The sequence below is a fragment of the Cornus florida genome, unplaced genomic scaffold, assembly GCF_030987335.1.
Source record: "Cornus florida cultivar Cherokee Brave unplaced genomic scaffold, ASM3098733v1 CherokeeBrave_3.0.0_Hap2_Chr07, whole genome shotgun sequence".
Taxonomy (NCBI): Eukaryota; Viridiplantae; Streptophyta; class Magnoliopsida; order Cornales; family Cornaceae; genus Cornus; species Cornus florida.
The window spans coordinates 19,921,872-19,944,317 of NW_026775577.1; the positions used below are offsets into that span (position 1 = coordinate 19,921,872).

The 22,446-nt window shown below is 33.2% G+C and overlaps 1 protein-coding gene across 6 annotated transcripts; it reads right to left on the minus strand.

The window, feature by feature from the left end:
* Nucleotides 1-1,334: 1,334 nt before the first annotated feature.
* LOC132266717 (uncharacterized) lies at nucleotides 1,335-6,941 on the minus strand. 6 transcript variants are annotated; one of them, XR_009468691.1, is made up of 5 exons: nucleotides 5,887-6,677; nucleotides 3,804-3,980; nucleotides 3,480-3,537; nucleotides 1,790-2,980; nucleotides 1,335-1,528 (listed from the first exon to the last, which is right to left on the minus strand). XR_009468691.1 is itself a non-coding variant. In XM_059767692.1 (3 exons), the coding sequence occupies exons 1-3, from the start codon at nucleotides 6,724-6,726 to the stop codon at nucleotides 2,834-2,836; spliced, it is 321 nt and encodes a 106-aa protein (XP_059623675.1). In that variant the 5' UTR covers nucleotides 6,727-6,941; the 3' UTR covers nucleotides 2,388-2,833. The 6 variants fall into 6 exon arrangements, 3 of the variants coding, with proteins under 3 accessions (XP_059623675.1, XP_059623673.1, XP_059623674.1); XR_009468690.1 differs by lacking the exon at nucleotides 5,887-6,677 and adding an exon at nucleotides 6,684-6,941 and having other exon boundaries at nucleotides 1,336-1,528; nucleotides 1,790-2,934; XR_009468689.1 differs by lacking the exon at nucleotides 5,887-6,677 and adding an exon at nucleotides 6,684-6,941 and having other exon boundaries at nucleotides 1,337-1,528.
* Between the last annotated feature and the right edge of the window lie 15,505 nt (nucleotides 6,942-22,446).

Consider the following 22,446-nt stretch of genomic DNA (forward strand, 5'->3'; position numbering starts at 1 on the left):
TAAAATTATATTATATTGTATTATTATATTATATTTAAAATTTTATTTATTAAAAAATAAATATTTTCTTTTTTAATTGTTTATTTGTTTGTTTGTTTTTTTGGTAACTATTCTCAACAAGTATATTGATAATGACTATAATTCTTTGCTTGATTATATGTTTTGAAATTTAAAAAATAAAAAATCAATGATATTACATCTATAAATAAAAAATGCATTACATAACTTCGTACAAATAAAATAAAACAATAAAATTCAAGAAAAAATATATATTAATTCTTTTTCACGTGTAAAAAAAATATTAGACATTACAATTAATCACGCATATACAATAAAACTTAAATAAATACATAACATATATAATACAATAAAATAACTATTTTACACACCACCACACAATCAATCTTCCATTTAAAATTATTAATCAAACACAAGGCCGATGTCAGTCGCTACTACGTTATACAGATTTGGCGTATGAAGTGTATAATGTGCATAACAAACCAACTCATTCGCTACAGAATTGCATATTATTCAAAAGTAGTATTTAAAAATATTTATACTTGTTTGGAAAAATAAACTTTCTAAAAAATTCGTCATTGTCTTTGGAGTGGACTTCCCACCACTAACTTTTATATAAAATTCTTGTTTTAAAAAAATAATAATAAAATAAAATAAAGACTTTCTAAAAAAATCCTTAATTGCGAAAAACGATTATCTTTAATTTCATCTCAACAAATTTGGAACTTTTCTTTTCGGTCGTTAAAAATCAATAAATAAAAATATATTCTTAAATAATACGTGGTACTTGTAACACTTCTCAACACAAAATGTTTATATAAATCCTCAAATTTTGTTATTCCATTAATTTTTCCTAGTGATTTTAGGATGGCTGCGGCCCCTGTATACTTTTGAGCATATGGATAACCCAAGAAAAGACAGGTGGCTCTGGCATCAAATTTGCTTTAGAAGTCCGCGAAAACATGGGTAATCAGTTGCACATGAAAGGATTAAAATCATCAGCCTCTGTGTAATGGTGTTTCTGGCCACTCCTACCCATCAGGAACCACATAATAGAGTTTCAAACAATGGGAAATGTACAAAATTAACCAGGAAATTTTAAAAGGACATAAAAAAAATGTTTGCACATAGAAAACTGAGAGCACACTCCAATATTTAAAAGGTATGTTTGCACATAGAAAACTGAGAGCACACTCCAATATTAAAAGGTGCTACTGGTGTGTATAACTATATCTCTATATATATATATATTGGTTTGTTTGTGATATGTGATAGAACATAAGTTGACATGCCAATTTAAATATCAAAACTTAACCAAAGATCCCTATATATTCTCCCCAAATACCGGCATTTAACAGGCAGCTAATTCAGTGATGTACATTATAAAACAAAAATACTAAACATCAAGTCCGCAACTACGTTACATACAACCAAATCCCACAATCACCTTAATTTGTCCCATCACGTGATGTAGCAGAACATATCCACTCCCAGGAGTATTGACAATCCCCTACAATACAATCAAGGACAAGCCTTGTAAATAAGAAAGGAAAAAGGTGGAAAGTGGTAGATGATGGCAAGAATAAAATTTAAATTATAATTGTTATAGCTTCTCAAAAATTCTTCAAGAGTCCTAAACATGTAGATTACACAAATATTCCTAATTAGTCAGGTCAAATACGAAGATATTACCAATTTGTACAAGTGTATATTTCAAACAGAAGAGGTCAGGTACTGCCTAAGGTGTTACTTGATACCCATTAATACTCACCCAATGTGCAAAACAGATAACTAGAAGGTCTAAATGACATATATCATAGATTTGATCTTGCCATAGTCTGCATACATGAAAAAGACAGTATTAGGGGGATACACGTTTCCTTAATAACAAAAAGTAAAACAAAAAACAAAATTCAAATAAGAATTTTTGTATTATAAAGTTTAAAAATTTAATATAACAACAATAGCAAACAACAAATTTCCCAATTGCTTAGAATTGACTACGTGAATCCTATTTTTCCATTTCTACTCTTAGGATTCATTTTTACACTGGTGCAAAGAATTTACAATGGTTGTCAAGCTACCTTATGTAACCCTCCTCCTTTACCCGGGTCTGAGACCGACAGTATAAAGGTAAGGCACTATATAGGACACAGACTAGTATAAAATTTATAGAATGTTGAACGCAATTTGCTTAGGCCCCAAACCAACCACCATGACAAGGCCATTATACGTGCTTACCATCACGTATATCGTGTATTGGTAATTACGTTTTTTTTATTTATTTGAACCCGTTATCATTTGGGTGAAATTCAAAGGTACAAAGTTGATATTTTATTTTATACCACATCATTTTGCTAGGCAAGGACTTAAAAAAGACAGAAAATAGACCGAAATTATCATTGCAAAAGTTCCCCAACATAACAATGTGATCATCTCAATAAGTTTTGCACCAGAATTTTCCTCCAAAATCAGTTTGTCTTCTCTGCTGAACAAAAGGATAAAACTACAAACTGAAAAAAAAAAAAATAATAATAAATAAATAAAAATGAACTCCTCTAGCATTCCTATGGATTTTTCCTGACATTGGGATCAAACTAAAGCGTCTTTTAAGAAAAAATTCAGACAGCCCAAACTTGAATGGATGGCTCATTTCTCCGGTTCAACGTGTCACCACTAAATCTTGGTCCCACAAAAAGTCCACGAGATGATTAGCAATCACCTCAGCAAATCACATCCATTACCGATAAGCATATGAGACTATTGTCACAACTTGATCCTGATACCATGCACAATCATATGTACACCCCTAAAACTAGTGCAATTCAACATGATGAATAAGAATATGGTCCGCCCCATTTGGTCCAAGCGAATTTGAACCTCTTCCCTTCATGCGGTAACTGTTTACCGTGATCCCTGCATCCATTGCAAGTGTTGCCTTCAGAACATCAGCCTGTAGTTACTGTTATTCACATGAATGATAGAACATCAATAAAACATGGAAACTCATCGATTGAACCCACAAGTTTAGTGAGAACACAAGCACAAAAGAAACTCTTTTAGACATTTAAAAATTAATTCCCTACATTGAAATATAACAAAAGATCAGATATATAAGATTCAAGGTGATGCAACACAAAAATAACAAGAGAAAAAATGATGCCTTCCAATAATTCTTTTACCCTTCCAAGGAACATTAAAAGATCAAATTAAATGTTGCAAATTAAAAATTTCCAACAACTTCTAGCTAAATTTCGGAATGAGATTAGACAAGATTGGATGAAAAAAAGGGTAAACTTGAACTAATGAGGAATAAAATGAACACTTCTTCGCCATTGTGATGCTGGAATATATATATATATATATATATATATATATATATATATATATATGGATATACGTACAAAACAGTACATATAGTCAAATGATAAAGAAAAAGAGCAATAAAATCATGTAAAAACCTCAAATCATTTATTCAAATCCTTTGATGATGGGGACAATAGGTGGTCCATAAAGCCCCTGAAATATCAACTGATACAAGTTAGAAAATGATGACATCTCCACTCACAAACCATAAGTTACTAAAGTTAATGAATTCATATGGAATCCTTTCAATAGATTAATGAATTTGTATGGACTTGATCAATGGGGGTACCTAGTTTATTGTGTTCCAGTTGGCAATAACAAGAAGAAACCAAAGATTTAACATGTTAACAATAAAACGAGACAAGTTAAGAATATATATATATATATATATATATATATAGAGTGAGATAAAGAGAGACCTCTTGCACCATATCTTTTTGCCCCCAAGGAAAGAGCCCGCCTCAGACAATGAGACCAAAAAACCGGTTTCTGTAACTTATTTTTCATCAGATGATTTGACTTGCAAAGTTTCAGGAGTGGGCGAATCCAAATGTGGATCCATGAATCAACAGATGTTCTCCAGCTGTTTCTCGTATCTGTGTGTTAAAAGACAATGCATAAAATAAATAATAGTAGAGTAGTAAATATAATTCATAAGAAAATCAAGATTTGTGAGCTGAAGAATAGAGACGTGAAACTATTCAATATGCATTTATATTCAAACATCTTCAAATTTCTACTTTTATGATCTAAAACTAAAACGGTTGAACAAAAGTTCTTATCTATTCCTTTGCTTTACATATGCTGATTTTTCTGTTATTTTCCATTCGGTTTATTTGTACTAATGTTCTCATAATCCTTCAAGTAGGCTCTGAAACTGAAGTTACATGTTCAGCAAATCATTACACTTGATCACCAAATCACATAATATTGGCAGTTTTTAAGAATTTTATCTACAATTGGCAACTACCTTCATTTGTCTCCATATGGTATTATATCTTGAATAGTTCAGGAACAACACAAAAATATCAGTGCACTTTCTGAAACACTTGATTCCAGCTTCTAGAGTTCCCCTCTGTCTATATTCTATGTCAGATGCATTGCTTGATTCGGCAAACACAACCACTGGGCGTGTAAGTTTGTGGCTCTCCCTCACAAGAGTACATTATGGGCTAGAATTAATGTGAATAGTTTATCTTGCATTTAAATAAAATCAGATACTTTATCAAAACTCATTTTGAGAAAGATCCATCAACATATACTTAAAAGCTGCCCTATGAATCTATGATAAGGAAACCATTTATTACATGGTTCATATATATTCAGGATAAGAGAATTTATGTCTCACCCATTCATATGGGATTAAGGCAAGAACAATGATGATGATATGTTCAACGGAACTTCTTCTTCAAGGTTCCTAGGAGATATAATTAAACTTATGGGTTTCAGGACATCTATACTCAATTTGGTAGCATGGAATTTGTATCTTGCACTAATTTTTTGTTTAATTTCAATTCCAATTCCAATTCCAATCCATTGACTCCATGCTTGTAGATGCTTCTATAATGATAAATTAAATTTTTTTTTTTTTTAATAACTCTAAGGTCAGAGAATTAGAATGCGTAAGATACATACATGTTGAATATGTGCCGGTGACTACTCTGTATACACATTTACATATGTAGAGATGTATCTAACCACTGGGAGAAAGCAATAGAACCTCAGATAAGCATAAATCTCTGAATGGTTGAGTTCTTTATCAGGACCCAATAGAATATACCGGCCATCAATACAAGGTGTGAATTATGAAGGACTCCATTTCAATAACTTCAATCCATGTCTCTCAAGCTCTAGTTCTCTTTTCACAAACAGTGACTAATCAAAAACTTAAAAGGAAACATAAAATTTGTGATTGGTGAAGATTGGAGATTAAATTATGCATAAAATTATTTAGTAATCAAGAAATCAAAGAACAAACAGTGACTAATCAAAAACTAAAAAGGAAAAAAAATTCGTGATTGGTGAAGATTGGAGATTAATAAACGACATTATAAGTACATTTTATGCATACAATTGTATAGTGTGAAACGAAAGGAGGAATGTAGGGACTATACTTGATAACGGAGGGGCGGAGGAGGCTTTGGAGGTAGCTACAGCAAGTGTGAACCACTGGGCATCTAAAAGTCTCTCATATGCAGGCAGATTGGTACATATTAAATCAGTATAAATTTCCACAGAGATGTATCGGTCCAATATTTTCATTCTCCCAAAGAAGGTAATTGATGATTTCAACACCTTACTGAGGGGATTCTTATGGTATGGACCTGAGATGAAGAAATCTGGAGCTAGAGTTGCATGGGGTCAGTTCGTAAATCTAAAGCTGAAGGTGGGTTAGGGTTACCAAACTTGGAGACAGCCAACAAGGCTGCCATTATGAGGCACATTTGGAGTCTTAAAACAGGTAGTAGTCAGAGAATTTGGGTATTATGGTGCAGGTCATACCTCTTCAATGACTGCAATTTCCGGACAAAGAAAATTCCACAAGTGTGCCCATCGAGTTGGAGGAAATTTTACAGCTCAGGCCTCTTGATAGGAAGATGATAAAACACAAGGTGATGAATGATGAGAACACGTATTTCTGGACTGATTACTGGCTCAATGGCGGTCCTTTGATGGATCAGTTTACTGAAAGTACAATGCGTGCAATGGGTTACACACTCACCACTAAAGTATGATCCTACATCCAACACACAAATTGAGTATTTCCACAGCAGGTAACTTTATCATCCCTGAGCTCTCATTGCTTCCATCTCCGGTCATTTCAACACCAGACAAAATCATTTGGAGTGCAGGTCCTAGGGGAGATTACTCACTCAACATACACTATGTGCACTCCCTCCTGAACCCTTAGTTGCTCACTGGTCACACCTGATATGGGATTCAATTTCCATACCAAGGCAAAAGATGATACTTTGGATTGCTATACAGAATCGATTGCCAACCTTGGATAGCAAGATCATGTCAAAAATTTGAGCCCAAATTATGTCTCCTATGCTCTTCCAAACCGGAATCACACTCTCACCTATTCTTTGATTGTGATGTCACTGCGCCAATATGGAGATTCATACAAGATAGATGCATATGTTACACAGGAAGTGATAATTGGCCCCAATTTGTCAGTTGGGCTAGTCAGCATTGGGTTAATAGAAACCCTAGAATCATGATCTGTAATCTGGCTCTTACAGTCATGATCTACACTATATGGCAAGAAAGGAACAACAGACTTTACAAGAACCTACCTTCATCGCAATCAAAGATGCTGAAGCTTGTTGCGAAATCCATTGCAGGATCACTCAAGAATTCGAAGAAAGAACCTATCTCTGCTCTTGCAAGGGAATGGAGCTTGATTGCTGCTACTCTCCGGCCACCGCCGCTACCTCCGGACTGATTGTGTGGGTGATCAATGTCATCACCATCTTCTCTTGATCACGAATTGACATCCATTGCTAAATGCTATTAAGCAGTTTTCAACGGCTGTTTCTATGCTTGATTACTAGGAGTAACCGTTCTAGTTGGGGTTTGGGTCCTCGGTGTTTTTGGGTTCACTATTGTGTTCATGGACTTGGGCCTGCTGTTGTTGTATAATCTTTGGGCCGCCTGTTGTTGGGCTTCTTGGCCAAACTGTATACATACAATATTGACAGCATTGCAATGGGTTCACAAAAACACTAATTTTGATCGTAGGTGAGGACAATGGTCACACCAAATTTGGAAAGAGAGGAAATGAGAAGGATTGATATTATAATTTTTGTTTTTATTTTTTTTCCTGATAATTTTTAATTTTGTTACACCTTAATGTTTTTAGGGGAATAAAGTATCTACTCACCTGAAGTATATAATATAAGGAAGGTATAAAAAATAAACAAATAGTCTGGAATTACAAAATCAGGAAATGTATAAATAAGAAAATAGAGAAGTGACCGAATTTATTTCAAAAGAAAAAATTATTATCCTTATTTATTATTTTTTTGATTTTATAAATACAAACAGTGTGTATTTGTGATTGAAACACATCAGCATTTAGTAAGAATGATCTACTCATCGGTGAGTAGGCAAATAAGGACAATGCTAATAGGTTTAATGACAAAATTAGCAAAATAATTTGCATCAATGCACAGCAACCCGTCCTAGTTTCAGCCCAGTGTTTTGTACAATATCATCTCGGATAATACTTGCCTACTCACCGGTGAGTAGCAAACTTATACTCACCACACACGTGGCGCAATGCTAAACTGACAAGTGTCCTTGCATTTAAAATAATAAAAAATAAATTTTTTTTTTAGCTATATGGGATAAACCCAAATGAATCCGAATCAATTCTAACCCACTTTAGTATTGTAGAATTACTTTTTATTTAGTTTTGTACACCTAAAATAGACTTATATATAACCATCAAAAGTATACTTTTTATTTAGTTTTGTATATCTAAAGTAGACTATATGAGAGGAGAGATAATTAGAATTTGATTCGAATTCATTTGGATTTACCTCAAACAACTATCAAATTATTTATTTTTTATTATTTTAAATGTAAGGATACTTGTCAGTTTAGCATTGCGCTACATACATGGTGAATATAAATTTCTTACTCGCCAATGAGTGGGCAAGTATTATTCCCTTGTCTTTCGCCTTATAGCCCTCCTTGTTGCACACAAATAACCCGCGGTGTAAAATTCCCATGCTTTGCCTTCTAATTCAAACTCCATCCCTATCTTTGGGATGGAATTAACATCTCTCGGGAAGTCACTTGCTATGATTACTACTTCCATTGTTGGTAAGATCTCATCACTACTTAGGACAGAAATTTTCAATTTTCAATTGGGGCCAAGATATAAAGTTAAATTTAATAATTTTTTTTCTTGTACAAACAATATGAGAAAAATAAATAGAAAAGAGATTAGTTAACAATTCATTAATAAAGTTGTTATTGTCCAGTTTTTTTAGAGAGTACTAATACTTTCTTTCTTTCTTTCTTTCTTTTCACATAGAGAGTACTAATACGTTTTAGCATGTTTTAGTAAGAGTTACAAAATAATAAACACTTCTATTATTATATTTGAATTTTTAAAGACAAGACTAAAAGGTTTTATTTTTTAGTTAAATGGGTAAGCTTTTATAAAAGAAGAAAATATTTACAATGTCCAAAATTGGACAAATGAGACTTGAGGAACATTCTCCAGAGGCACCAACTGAAGTAAACAAAACAAACAATTGCTTGTCATGGTATCATAACATACATACATCATCAAAATACATACTGCACTAACTATCCCAATCATAACAAGCTGGTCGTAATAGCACTACTCCAGACTTAACTAGTAGCAAGGCTTGGCCATTAACAAATGAGCAGCCTCTGACAAATAACTCCTATAATTCCACCATAGAACTGATATTCCTCATATCTGCTCCACACTTGAGCTTAACTGAAGCTAGTCTAGCTCTTATGCAGTTCTTTATCATTCTGATAACGAGGTAGGGCTGCAACTTTGGCGGGCTAACCCAGCCCAACTCAAGCCCAACCCGAGAATTTGAAATTTGGACTTTAAGTTTATAAATCGAGTTCATGTTCGGATTGGGTTTTGTCAAAACCCAGACATATTCGGGTTGGGCTCGGGTTCAACTCGAACCCAATCCAAAACCTAAAAATGAAAAAAAATTAAATTTTTTTTTCTTTTTTTTTCCTCCGTTCTCTCTCCCTCTCTCTCTTTCTCTCTCTCTTCTTTCTCTCCCTCTTTCTCTTTCTCTGTGTACCGTCCCCATACATTCAAGGTAGCAGTTGCAGAGAGAGACAGCGGTTGAAGCTTGCGAACGACGAACGATTAACGGCGAACTGGAATAGCGAGCGATGAAAACTGAAAGATCTGGGTTTTGATTTTTTGAACGATCTGAAATGGTTGAGAGTTGAGAAACAGCGGTTGAAGCTTTGCCGACGGCGAACGGCGAACCCAATCTGGAACAGCGGGCGATGGAAACTGAAAGATCTGGTTTTTGATTTTTTGAACAATCGGAAATGATATGCCGATATGGGTTTTGAACTTTTGATTGTTGCAGATAGATGAAACTGAAATATATGAGCTTTGAAGTTTTTGTAGTTTGCAATTGTTGCAGAGAGAGAGAGAGAGAGGGGGGAGGCAAGTTCAGAGAGAGGCGACAGAGGCGATTGGGGAAGGCTAAAATGATTTGACCTAAATAAAATATATAATATATATATATATATATATATATAATTTGTTTTTAATAATAATATAATCAAATAATATATATATATATATATATATATATATATATATATATATAAATTTCCAAAAACAAAAAAAAAAATTTAAAACTTTTCAACCCGTCAACCCGACCCAACCCATCCAAAAATATTCAGGCTGGGTTATAATCATAACCCATGTTGAATATAATTCGGGTTGGCCCAACCCAACCCGATTCGAATTGAGGTTGGGTTAGGACTGGGCTGGGTTTGGCCACCCAACTTGCAGCCCTATAATGAGGTAAAAGGGAGATGACCTATTTCTGCATGCTCTTGCATTCCTTTCTTGCCAAATGAAGTAAACAGCTGCAGAGAAGAGTAGTTTGTGAGCGAGCCAGTGGCTATGAGTCTAAGTATTAGAACACCAATCAATGAGCTCTCGCCAACTATTAGGCTTGATGTAGAAACCTGCAGCATGTTGAATGAACTCCCAAATTATACTACTATATTTGCATTTGAAGAATAGATGATCCAAGGATTCCCACTCAGCTAGGCATAAATAGCAAGGATTTGTGTAATGTTTTTTTCTCATTAAAATGGAATCCAGTGAATTCAGTCTCTCCTTGAGTGCCAAACACATAATATGTCCATGCTTTGGATTGTGATTTTTAAACCAGATGAGGTGATGCCAAGCAAATAACAAAGATGGGGGTGAATAATACTCCATTGTGAGCTTGTGAGAATAATCCATTAGAGCATTTGGTAACCATTGGATCAAATCAGGGGTTGCATTTGGGGGTGAGATGCATTGAAGCTGAGATAGGAATGTTTGTGATTGGAAGAATGGATTCTGTTGTAACCAACTTAGGACTGTCCATTGAGTTTTAGCAATTAGACTATCAACCTTAACTTGAAAATCCAACTGTAAAGTTTCACTGTCAGAAAGGCCAAGCTGTGATGATATAGGACCATTTGGTAGCCAATAGTCTAACTATAAGCTAGTGTTCCTTCCATCCCCAACCCAGTGTTTAACAAGTCCCCTAGCCATGTCCCTTAACTTGAGAAGTTTTCTCCAAAACCCAGAGCTCAGTGAAGAAGGTTTGACAATCCAGACACTATTTGCTTTAATAAGATAAGTGTAGACCCAAGCAACCTAAAGGCTATCCTTTTTGATACAAAGTTTCCAAATGCATGTACTTGAGGTTGGAGATTCTGTTTGTCATCTCTGAACAAGGAAACCCAAGACCACCACTGATTTTAGCTCTACAAATAGCTGACCATGCGACCTTAGCACCTCCCTTTCTAATCTCCACACCTGACCAGTAAAAACTTCTAATTATCTGGTTGATCTGCTCAATGACCTTCATAGGAAGAATGAAAGCTTGTGTCCAATAAGCTTGTATGGAAAAGAGTACGGATTTAATTAGGACTGCTCTCCCTGCATAGGAAAGAAACCTTAAAGTCCACCTACCTATTCCGGATGTGATTCTTTGCACCAAGGTTTGGCAATCTGTGGAATTTATAGCTGATGAAGAAAATAAGAGGCCTAGGTATTTAATTGGTAGTACTCCAACATCAAATTGTAACAATGGAGTGGTATTTGGTTTGGTGTGTGAGAATTAACCCCAGCAAAGAACACTTGACTCTTTTAGAATAATTAACAAAAAGACCAGATGCATTTAGAAACTTGTTTAAGGCTGTAAACAAGACTGTAACAGAGGGAAGACTGCCATGTGAGAATAATAGTATATCATCAACAAATGCTAAATGAGTAATACCTAACTTTCTACACCTCCAGTGGTACTTAAAGCCAGGATTCAGTGAAATTGCATTATTGATTGCCAGTGAAAAGACTTCCATTGCCAAAACAAACAACAAGGGTGATAATCGATCTCCCTACCTAATTCCCCTTTTGCCCTTGAAGAATCCAAACAACTCTCCATTCAGTGAGATGGAGTATGAAAGAGTGGTAATACATTGTTCTATCCAGTGTATAAACTGACTAGGAAAACCAAACAAGTATAGTGTGTCTAAAATTAACGACCAGTGTAAAGAATCAAAAGTTTTTTAAGATCAATTTTGAGTGCACAACATGGTGAGTGTGAGGCCCTATAGTAACCATTTAAGAGCTCATGTGCAAGCAGAATATCATCTGTAATTTGCCTATTCTTGATAGTACCATTTTGTGAGGGGTTAATAAGAGTGGGGAGCACAACACTTAGCTTAGTTGCAATGAGCTTAGAGATGCATTTGTATATAAGGTTACAACAAGAAATTGGTCTAAAGTCACTAACTGTAGTGGGATTAGGCACTTTAGGTACAAGAGCAATGTAGGAACAATTAACATCAGAAAACGTTCTCCCAGAGATAAAAAAAAATCCCTAATTGCAGCAGCGATATCTTGGCCAATGATTGGCCAAACATGCTTAAAGAAACTTAAGTTAAAGTTATCAGGACCAGGCTTTATAAGGGTGAAAATAAAGATAATGTTTTATTTTGTAGGCAATTGATGCGTGAGAGAGTTTAAAATAAATATAATGTTGAATAATTATTAACATGTAAATAGAGATAGTGATTTTATTTTGTAGGCCATTGATATGTGAGATCCAAAAGAAATATAATGTTAAATAATTATTGATATGCAAGAGAATTTTAAAATGATAAGAAGTCGTTATGATAACAATAATTTTTTTTTTTTTTTTTTAAAAAGAAACTTGTATTTATTGATATAATAGGAGTTATAAATATATTAAAGGAAACGTAATTAATACATTAAGAAAAATTTGCATTTTTTTATTGTGAACCATCAATATAATAGAAGTTGTATTTATATGGTAATTAATATATTGAAGGAAACATAATTAATAAATTAAGAAAATTTTGGCCCTCTTTTTTTTGGACCAATCACTATGATAGAAGTTGTATTTATTTGGAAATTAATATGTTAAAGGAAACATAATTAATACATTAAGAAAAATATAAAGCCCTCTTTTTCTATTGGGGTATTGACAACCGCCCAAGAGCAACTCCAATGGGCTGTTATTTGGGCTGTTATTTTCAAAATATAGCATGTGGGTTTAAAATTGGTATCCAATGATATGCCAAATGGGTTACCAAAATATAACTTTGTCAAATGGGCTGCCAAATATAACACAACATATAACTATTGCCAAATCCGCTATTGCTCTCTTCCTTCTCTCTTCTCTATCGCATGAGTTGCCAATTTGGTGTTGTGCTTGTGTATATATATATATGTCAGTGTTTTATTTATTTATTTTTAATAAGGCAAATAAGCTAAATAAAATACAAACACTCACAAAAAATGGTTGTTGAAAATTGTAGTTGGAAATGGTAGTTGAAAAATAATGGTTGTTATGTCAAAAAATAGCATTTTGGATGAAATGTACCATTTTAGTAAAATTACTAAAATATAACATTTTGACACTATACCTTCTCTCAAAATATAAATTTGACATGCAAAATGACATTTTGCATAGGAGACAACCACTCGATCCGACTATCACAAAATTGTTGAAATCTACCGAGTTGAAAGATAAAAAGTAACAGGCATTTAGAACAAAGTAATATAATTAAGCAATACACATGGAAAAATCAGTTGGATTATATTAAAGCATTGTGCAAGCCGTTATGATAAAGCTATTATAATAATAAAATAATAATAATTCAAAATTTTTCTGCTGTGATTTCAATTTGATGTTCTTCTAGAATTAAAAATATTAATAATTTAAAGAGAACTCCAAATTTAGAATTGAACATAAAGGAGGAGGAGTTTATCAACTATAGAGAACAACTTGAAGCGACAATTAGGGCACCTGTTATTCTTTTTCAGCCAACTAAAAATGCCATCTTCATGGAAGAGATGGGAGCATGGCATACGAGTAAGCTGTGAGCCAATCAACAAAAATCGTACAAAAATCATGATCATGATCCGAACCACCACTCTCACCACCCTTGAATAAATCACGATCATGATCGCAACCACCACCCTCAATGTCACGTTCTCTAATGCCGCCATTGTTGATCTCGCCGTTGGACCGGACAAGTTCATCTTCGTAGCTAAGTTTCTAATTTTCAAGGATTGATGTTCTAACTTCCTTGAAGGACGTCCGGTGATAACTTCCTTACATTCCTTTTAAAAATTAACACCGTCGACTTCCTTTTGATTGGTGCGGTAGAGTTACCAAACATTTTTCAATAGCCACGTTAGTATTTTTCACAGTTACGTCAATATTTTTCATAACCACGTCAGCGTTTTAGAGTTTCCAAATTTTAACACGTGTATTCGAATGGTGCATTTTTGCTCTTCAAAAATATTAATATTTTAATATTTTTAAAATTTTTAATAAATTTTATTTTTTTACTTTTTTCCTAACTACTATATTTTTAATGGTTATAATGTACAAAAAAAAATTTAAACAATACAATATTTATTATGAATTATAAAAATAAAAAACAATACAATACATAAATTTAAATATAATAATAATAATAAAGCATCACCATTATTAGGAATATTTAACTTTTTTTTGCCCAAAAAAGCCAAAAAAGTCTATAATGGCAGTAGGAATATTTTAAAAAGTAAAGTTGAAAAAAAAAAATCACTTTTCTCCATTTTTTTAAACTTTTTTTGCCCAAAAAAACCTTTAAGGCACTGTTTGTGTCAGCCAAACAGTGCCTTAACGACTTTTTAGTTCAATTATTTTGAGAAAAAAAAAAAACCCAAAAATATAATTTTTAGCTTTTATTTTAGCCAAACATGGAATTCGAAACAGTGTTTTGGGCTGAAACACTGCTCTGGGCCAAAATAAATAAATAAATAAAACCAGATGCGTACCAGCATGGCAGACCCGCGGCTTGCTAAAGGGGTCGCTGAAAACCGTGACTCATTCCGCGATCTGCACGGTGTGGCCCAAATTTGGCGACCCACAATGGAGCAGATTGGGTCGCCAAAATGGCCCAAATCGTCCGATTGGGCTGGAGCTGGAGTTGCTCTTCGTCCAGGTACATTAATAAGGGTGACAAGCGCTATTCAAAACATGAACATGGCGTGTGGGCTTGCATCATGTATTCCACACAAATGGTAGTGTATAATAATTAAATCTGGAAAATAAGTCTTGTAGACTTGCATAAAATCTGTGATGATGTGTTCGCAACATAATAGAGCTTCCTTATCATTTTTTTTTAAAAAAGAATTAAATAATTCAACTTTTCAATTCGATTTTCTATAGATAAAACAATCATAATTCAAAGATCACTAGGTACATAGGATTTAAGTAATCTTAAAATTTAGAATTAAATGTCAATGATGAGGAATATATCAAGCAGAGAAACTAACTTGAAGCGACAATTAGGGCAGCTGTGATTCTTTTCCAGCCGACTTAGAATGCAGTCTTCATGATACAGATGGGAGCATGACATACGAGTGACCCGTGAGCCAACCAACAACTCTTCCATGCAAATTGTACAAAACTCATGATTTTCACCGCCGCCACCACCACCACCACCCTCGTATGTCACCTTCTCTAATGCCTCAATTGATGATCCCGCTGCTGGAATGAACAGGTTCATTTCTTTGTGGCTTGGTTTCTAATTTTCAAGGATAGATCTTCTGACTCTCTTAAAGGCCGTCCGGTGATGACTTCCCTATATTCCTTCTCAAAATTAACAGTGTCCACTGCCTTCTGATTGTCAGCCCAAGTGATCCATGCCTCGAATTCATGGTGCGGTAGAGTTACCGATTTCTCGATTGTCACCTCCACCCCCACGGGCTGTGGTGGGGTAAAATTAGGAGGAGCTGCATTCGTGCAACAACGAACATAATCCAAAATATGTTGGATCATATCATCCCGCCTTCCAATGTAGTCGTCTTGGGACAACAAAGACCATTGTCATGCTCTTCAATCCAATGAAGTCTGTCTAATGAAAAAGGGATCTTCATCAAATTAATCATCATTGATAAAACTTCCCATGAAGGAGACTTGCCATCATCCAAAGTTAATATGTGTACTGGACACTTGAAAATTTTGAATGTGCGGAACTAGGACGATGACCTTCATGTACAAATCTTCAGAGAATTGTTTCTGATCATGAACATGGTGGACAGCAGAAACAGTTACAAAGTAGTCGTCATAGGAATTGTAAGGTGGATGTCACGTCCCAAAAAATTTTAACACAAAAACTATTGTCTTATACTAAAATCTGGTGCGTGACTCACATCATACATCCACCAAAACCATGATTAAATCCGTAAAAATACATTTTATTTAAAAATCCATCAGGAAATTTATTACATCCCCAACTAATAAAAATTCCAACAACAAAATGAATCTTATTACAAAATGTTTGCTCGGAAACAATAATAAAATCATAATGTAGAAATTCGAAAATCTCCATCTTCCCTTGAGCCTCCTTTGCAAGCTAAATCCATGTGCACCTGAAAGTAATAAAGGGGTGAGCTCACAAGCTCAGCAAAAAATTGCTAAACACTATCATCGTTCAGCAAGTCAATCCTTACTTATAATCCGTATATATGTACTTAAATAAGTGACCTTGAAAAGATTTACTAATTATTGTCATTCTATAACTTTAACTCAAACTGTGAACCTGTAACCCATCTAGAATTTAAATTACTAAAATTCCATTTACCTCACATGAGCCCCTGGCTCCCCTCAACCAGTTGGCGTTCTAATGCCAATACCTCACATGAGCCCCTGGCTCCACTCCGAACAAATGGTGTGAATTGCATAGTCCCTGACTACCAAATACACACATGTGGCTGGGTTGTACGTCTACTCACCCAGATGGCCCCTGACCACGTCCACATACTAAGGGCACTTTTAGCCCAATGGCCATAACAAAAGAGTATTTCACTCCCGGAGACAGTCCCTGACTGCGCTCAACAAACTTATCATCGGGTAAGTCCCAAACTACCGCTCCAACTAGTTTAATCTCTTTAATTAAACACTAAATATACTTAATCAACTTTTACTCATAATATCATGAGTTTATCCAACACCTTAATTAATCATTCACTAATTAATTAATTAATACCAACGCATAGTCCTAATTAGAATAAATTACAAAACTATACTCTAAATTTCAACCTCAATATCATTCAAAATTGTTCTGCCATTAATTATATATAATACTCCATAAATAAACAACTGAAACCAAATCCATGAATCCCACTCAAACATAACGTCAACTGTAACAACCTATTTCTTATTGTTTTGTATTAAATTACTGTTACTAATCGATTTCATTGTTCTGGATCCTTTTCATATTCCCAAAGAAGTCCCTACTTCGTAAGCCAGTTCTTCTGTTTTGAATTTATGATTCCAGTCACCGTAGCCAGCATTGCATCTGATTACCTAATAAAAAACTCTCATGCAGCCAAAGCCAAAGGTTTGGATTTTTTGCTAAACTTTACTGGGTCCCACCACATCATCATTACCATTATTTATTCCAATTCTTTTCTCCACCTTCCAGGCTTCTGCGGATTCCTTGTCTTATTCTTTCATATCTCCTTTACTAAATTAACACTAAAAACAAAAACTATCATTAACCCCAATTACTAAATTTCCTTTATATAACCCCACAATCCATCAGTATAAATCTATGCTACTCTGCAACTCCAATTAAACAAAAAGAAATAATGAATCAAATAAAATTCCTAATCACTCAATAACTCCTTGTATAATCTCCATATCTCCAATTAGAAATAATTATCATGAGTTTTACAATTAAATCATATTTAATAATCTAACCATTAAAACATAAATAAATAACTTGCCTGAATTGCAATCACAACTTGAGCTTTTCTTTGCTCCACTACAACGAATAATCCTCGGGATAGCAACGTAGATAAAAAAAACTGAATACACAACTAAGTCTAGATATATCCATATATATATCCAATAGTTGAGTTCAATAAGACCTCTTTTAATTTTCAAAGTAAATTAACTGATAACTCTGTTATCCCCTTTTAAATACAATCACCTATTTATCCTTTTTTTTGTTTTAAAAGATAACTCCTATATAACAATATGCATCCATATATATATATATATATATATATATATATATATATCTAATATTAATAATTTACGGGGTATTACAGTGGAACTGTCACAGCGGGCGCCATCATGCACAAGAAGAATGGGATTTAAGGTTGGGGTCAGCGTTCTTGATTGGCAATACCTCTAATCCCCTATTTCCCTTATGATCTTGATCGGCAATGTCTCTTTGCCCCGTAATGACTTACTGTTCGTTATATTATTTATAAATATGTTTTGTTTTTTTAGAGTTTATTGAAAATATGTGAAAAGGCAGTTAGATTTCTATTCTAATTCGGACAAAGATCCTAATCAGCGTTGGACCTTTCCTGCACAGAATTTATTGGGTGAAATTGAATTGATAAATGGGACCAATTAGTAATGATGCAATCTCGCCCACTAGCTAGATTCTGTGTAGGAGAGGTCAGCATGGAAAAGATCATTGTCCAATTAATTCACGGGCTCAATAAAGAATGCTCACACAACATTAATTTTCTTTTGATTTTTTGTTTTTGCTAATAAATAATAATTTCCAAATTTGTTCCCTGGTTAAATTACCCATCCTCAAATTAAAATTAAAAAAAAAAATTATTAAACCCATTTAATATTATCTACTTGGATTTTAATGGATTTCTACCTATGAACGGACTGTCCTACAAATTTAATAAAATTAGGTAGAGGTTTAATTCCTTTACGTTAACCATACCCGAATTCCCCTGAAATTTCTCCTCACTTTGTAAACTATATATGTTCTTTAATATTTTTTTCTTAAATTGTTTCATTATATTTTATAAATGTAATTATTAATTTATTTCATTCTAAAAATATTAAATTCTCTATATATATTCGCCTATATTTTTCTTTATATATATATATATATATATATATATATGTAAATATTCTAGTGTACAATGTGCCCTCGGGAAAAAAATTCTGACTCCATCATTGCTCGTGTGAGAGTTGCTTTATAATTTCTTTATATATATATATATAGCTTTTTGATAATATACATTTACAAGAAATTAACACAACTATTTTTATTTTTAAGGGGAGTTCCAACCACTTACACCCAAAAAACCTTCAAACCTCAATTAAAAGGAAGAGCAAGTATCACTGACTACAATCTTTGATGAATTTTGAATAATAATAGTATAAGACTTATGCTTAGATCAGATTGATTTATAATTCACAAATTTCAGGAGTACTTAAAATTTATATAAATTTCAAACTATTAGCACTTGTTGCTAATTAATTTCCTTAACTCTTGGTCCTTTGACTAGGGGTGGCAATTCGTGTTCATGGATCGTGTTCGTGTTATGTATTATACTAATTAGGTAAACACAAACTCAACCCAATTAATAATCATATCAAGAAATCTTAATACTAACCCAACCCATTTATTAAACAGGTAAACGTGTTAACCCGTTTAATGACTTGTTTATCAAAACGAGACATTTAATCAAATACTAAATAATATTTAAAAAATTGTCATAATTAACCTAAATATTCAAAATAAAAAGAAAAATCGCAAAGCATAGATAAAGTTTATGGTGAAATGACTTAATTATCCATAGTAATTGGGTTTAAACAGGTAACATATTACATAGATCATATTCACGATTATAACATATTGAGTTAAATGAGTTATAAACAGGTTACATGGGTTAAACTCATCAACAAAAATTCGACACGGCTAAGTAAACGGGTTAATCATGTCAACTCTTTTATAATTCAAACCCGTTTATACCAAACCCAAATATTTTTAACTCCTATCGTGTTATCGTGTCATATCGTAATTTGTCGCACCTAGTCTTTTCTAATTATGGGCTAATATTCCCTGAACCAGTGGCTTGCTTAGACTTCTTAAAAGTAACTCCTATTATTTTGTCTCAAATATTTAATTCTGTCGTTTGCCAAAAAAATAATAATAATAATAAAGTAAATAAATAATTATGCCTACATGTATCTTATTATAAGAGATACGAAGCCAATATAAAATCAATTATATTGAAACCAAAAAAAAAAATAATAATAAGAAATCTGTCTAATATAACCTGTTAAAAAAGTTTTCTAAAATAAACAGGAATGTTTCCACCTATGTAACAATCTCTCGATCACATGAAATCATATGTCCTTAACAATTGAATAAAGAGTAGTCATAATCTCATTTATGAATTGTGATCTATTCGAAATGGTACACCTGGAGTTAACTATAGGGAGAAATTCCATACATTTACTTTCTTCTTATATATACATTATCACATTTTTTTTTTCTTCAAATGATTATGATTTATGATGTAGTAGTGCAATATGCATTAAGTATTTTATTTTATTATTATTAATTTTTTGTGTGTATATTTTTTACAAGTCACACTCTGCTGGGCTGGCTAGGGATTTGGCCTCCAAAACAATGAATGGGTTCGCGACTAATGAATGGATTATATGTTTGGTATATATTAGGTTTTTCTGCTCACTCATTCTATATATATATATATATATATATATATATATATATATATATTATATATACATTTTATGATCATAACTCCTGAAATCATTAAGTGTGTGTTTGATTACATACTTGCATGAAATTGGAATCTTGAAATTTAAATTGGTGGAATTTGAAAAAAATAATTAAGAAAATTGAATCAAAATTTTCTCAAATTTCACAAATTTTAATTCTAAGGCTGGAAGCCGACCATAGTTCTCTATGTTTTTCAACAAGGAGAGAGAGACCGGAAGGAAATGAAATGAATGTGAAGTTAATGAGGATTGAATGTTGGTTTTGGTTTTAGTTTTGTATTAATGGTCATTTGAAACTTACAATAACAACACTATGGAGCCAGATGAATTGAGATGTAAGGTCCTAAGTCACATAATTAGTTCAAAAAGGTCCTGCTCTCAATCTTTGCAAGCCAATATGCGATTTGGGAACGAATTCGCACAAAATTCACGAACTTAAATTTTGTAATTCGCGAATCTGTTTTTCTAATTCGCGATTTCCATATATATTATCATATATACATTTATTACTTACATTATTACTAAATATATACATTTATTACTTAAATGTCACTGTGCGAATTTGCTATACTACCATATATATATATAAATTATACATGTTTGAAAATATACTACTAAAAAATATATTACAAATAAATCACCCATTAGCTTATTTATTACATATATTATTAATTGAATAAATAATCATAAATATATTTGCATATGGATTTAAATAAATAAAAATATATAAATATATATGTCATGACCTGATGTAATTTTATTTAAACTTAAAATATAGACGCTCTCAAGACGCTTCCGCTCTAAAAAATTTAAACTTCGACGCTCTCGCGCTCCTGCTCTGTGTGACTTGGGTAAGATCTCTAATTCATCCAATAAAACATTTTACAATTTTCATCCATCAACCTAGCTTCTCTTCCATTCATTTATTGAATTAGCTAATTTCAAGTAGTTGGAATGAAAGCTAAATTGATTGTTATTAGCTTAATTTACATTTTTTCTTTTTTATTTAGAGCATTGTTATTTGTTGAGCGCGATAAGTGACTGTCACAAAACTCATGGTGAACCTTAAAGGGACTGTGAGTATTGCGGCAGTCGCCTGTTGCAATAGATATAATTATCCTTTTATTTATGATTAATATTTATTCATTCTATACATTTTATCTAAAGGTTTGCTCCCTCCCTGCCCAAATTCCCCATTATTGTTATTTCTTATGAGGTTGCTTTTAACAATGCGAGAAAGCACTTGATATTTCCATTGGAAAATAAATACAGTAGAAATTGGTAGGCATTGGTCCGGGTTGACCCGACCTTGTCGGAAGGGGCCAATTCGAGATCAATGCATGTAAGTCTGAATGTCTGATGTCTGCTTTTTTGACAGAAAAAAATCTTCAGCTGCAGTAATGCTGAGCTATGTGCATAATTTTTTGGTTGTCCATATATTTCAACATACACACGTGCATGTTTTAACTCTCATTTAACACTTCAAGTTTCATTACTCCTTTTTTATGCCAAAGAGATTATGCTATTATTTCCATATTTGAAAACCATGATTTTAGATTTATTAGACTACAATCAATAGTATGGAAGGATGTCGATGTTATATCAATTGTTTTAATAAGGAAGTTAAATGATTTTCTTGGCAATATTAGCATGTAATGCAACTGTGTCTCCTTTGAAACTTTTTCATTAATGGAGCTGTGTTATTTCAGGAGGACCTGGCACTGCTCCGAGATGAAAAAGATCCTGAAGACAGAATGATACAAATGGAAATTTTTGATGAAGATTTTAGTAGGGTTTTGGACCGCAGTGATCTGCTTGCTGCTATGCTAAACGAAAAGGGAGAACCAAATGCCGGTGTTAGTTTGTTTCCCCCTTAAAGGGCCGACTCAGAATCCTCATTGTAATTCGAGCCCGTGGTCAACCCTACAATGCCGTAGTTCAGATCAACCATCTCCAAGAACTGGCTGATCACAAGAGGCACAGATTAGATTCTCTTCACCTCTTTAAATGAATGACATTTGCTAGTCTTTATTGACTATATATGATATAAGGGGTTTTGGAGGGGAACGAGAGGAAGTGAAAATGAAGGATAGATGATATCAAGTTTTCCCTTTTGGATAGATGATACCAAGTTTTCCTTTTTTAGACTCGTTAGTTGGAGGTACAACAACTCCACTCCATATAGAGGCAAAGTAAAAGGAAATGATAG

Bases quoted from the DNA above. Each gene is read 5' to 3' on its own strand.
- LOC132266717 (XM_059767690.1), bottom strand. From the start codon at position 5,646: ATGAAAATATTGGACCGATACATCTCTGTGGAAATTTATACTGATTTA. The intron at 3,981-5,498 runs GTATAGTCCCTA...TTTAACACACAG, and splicing joins CTCCGCCCCTCCGTTATCAA to ATACGAGAAACAGCTGGAGA. The intron at 2,935-3,803 runs GTCTCTCTTTAT...CAATGGATGCAG, and splicing joins AAAAAGATATGGTGCAAGAG to GGATCACGGTAAACAGTTAC.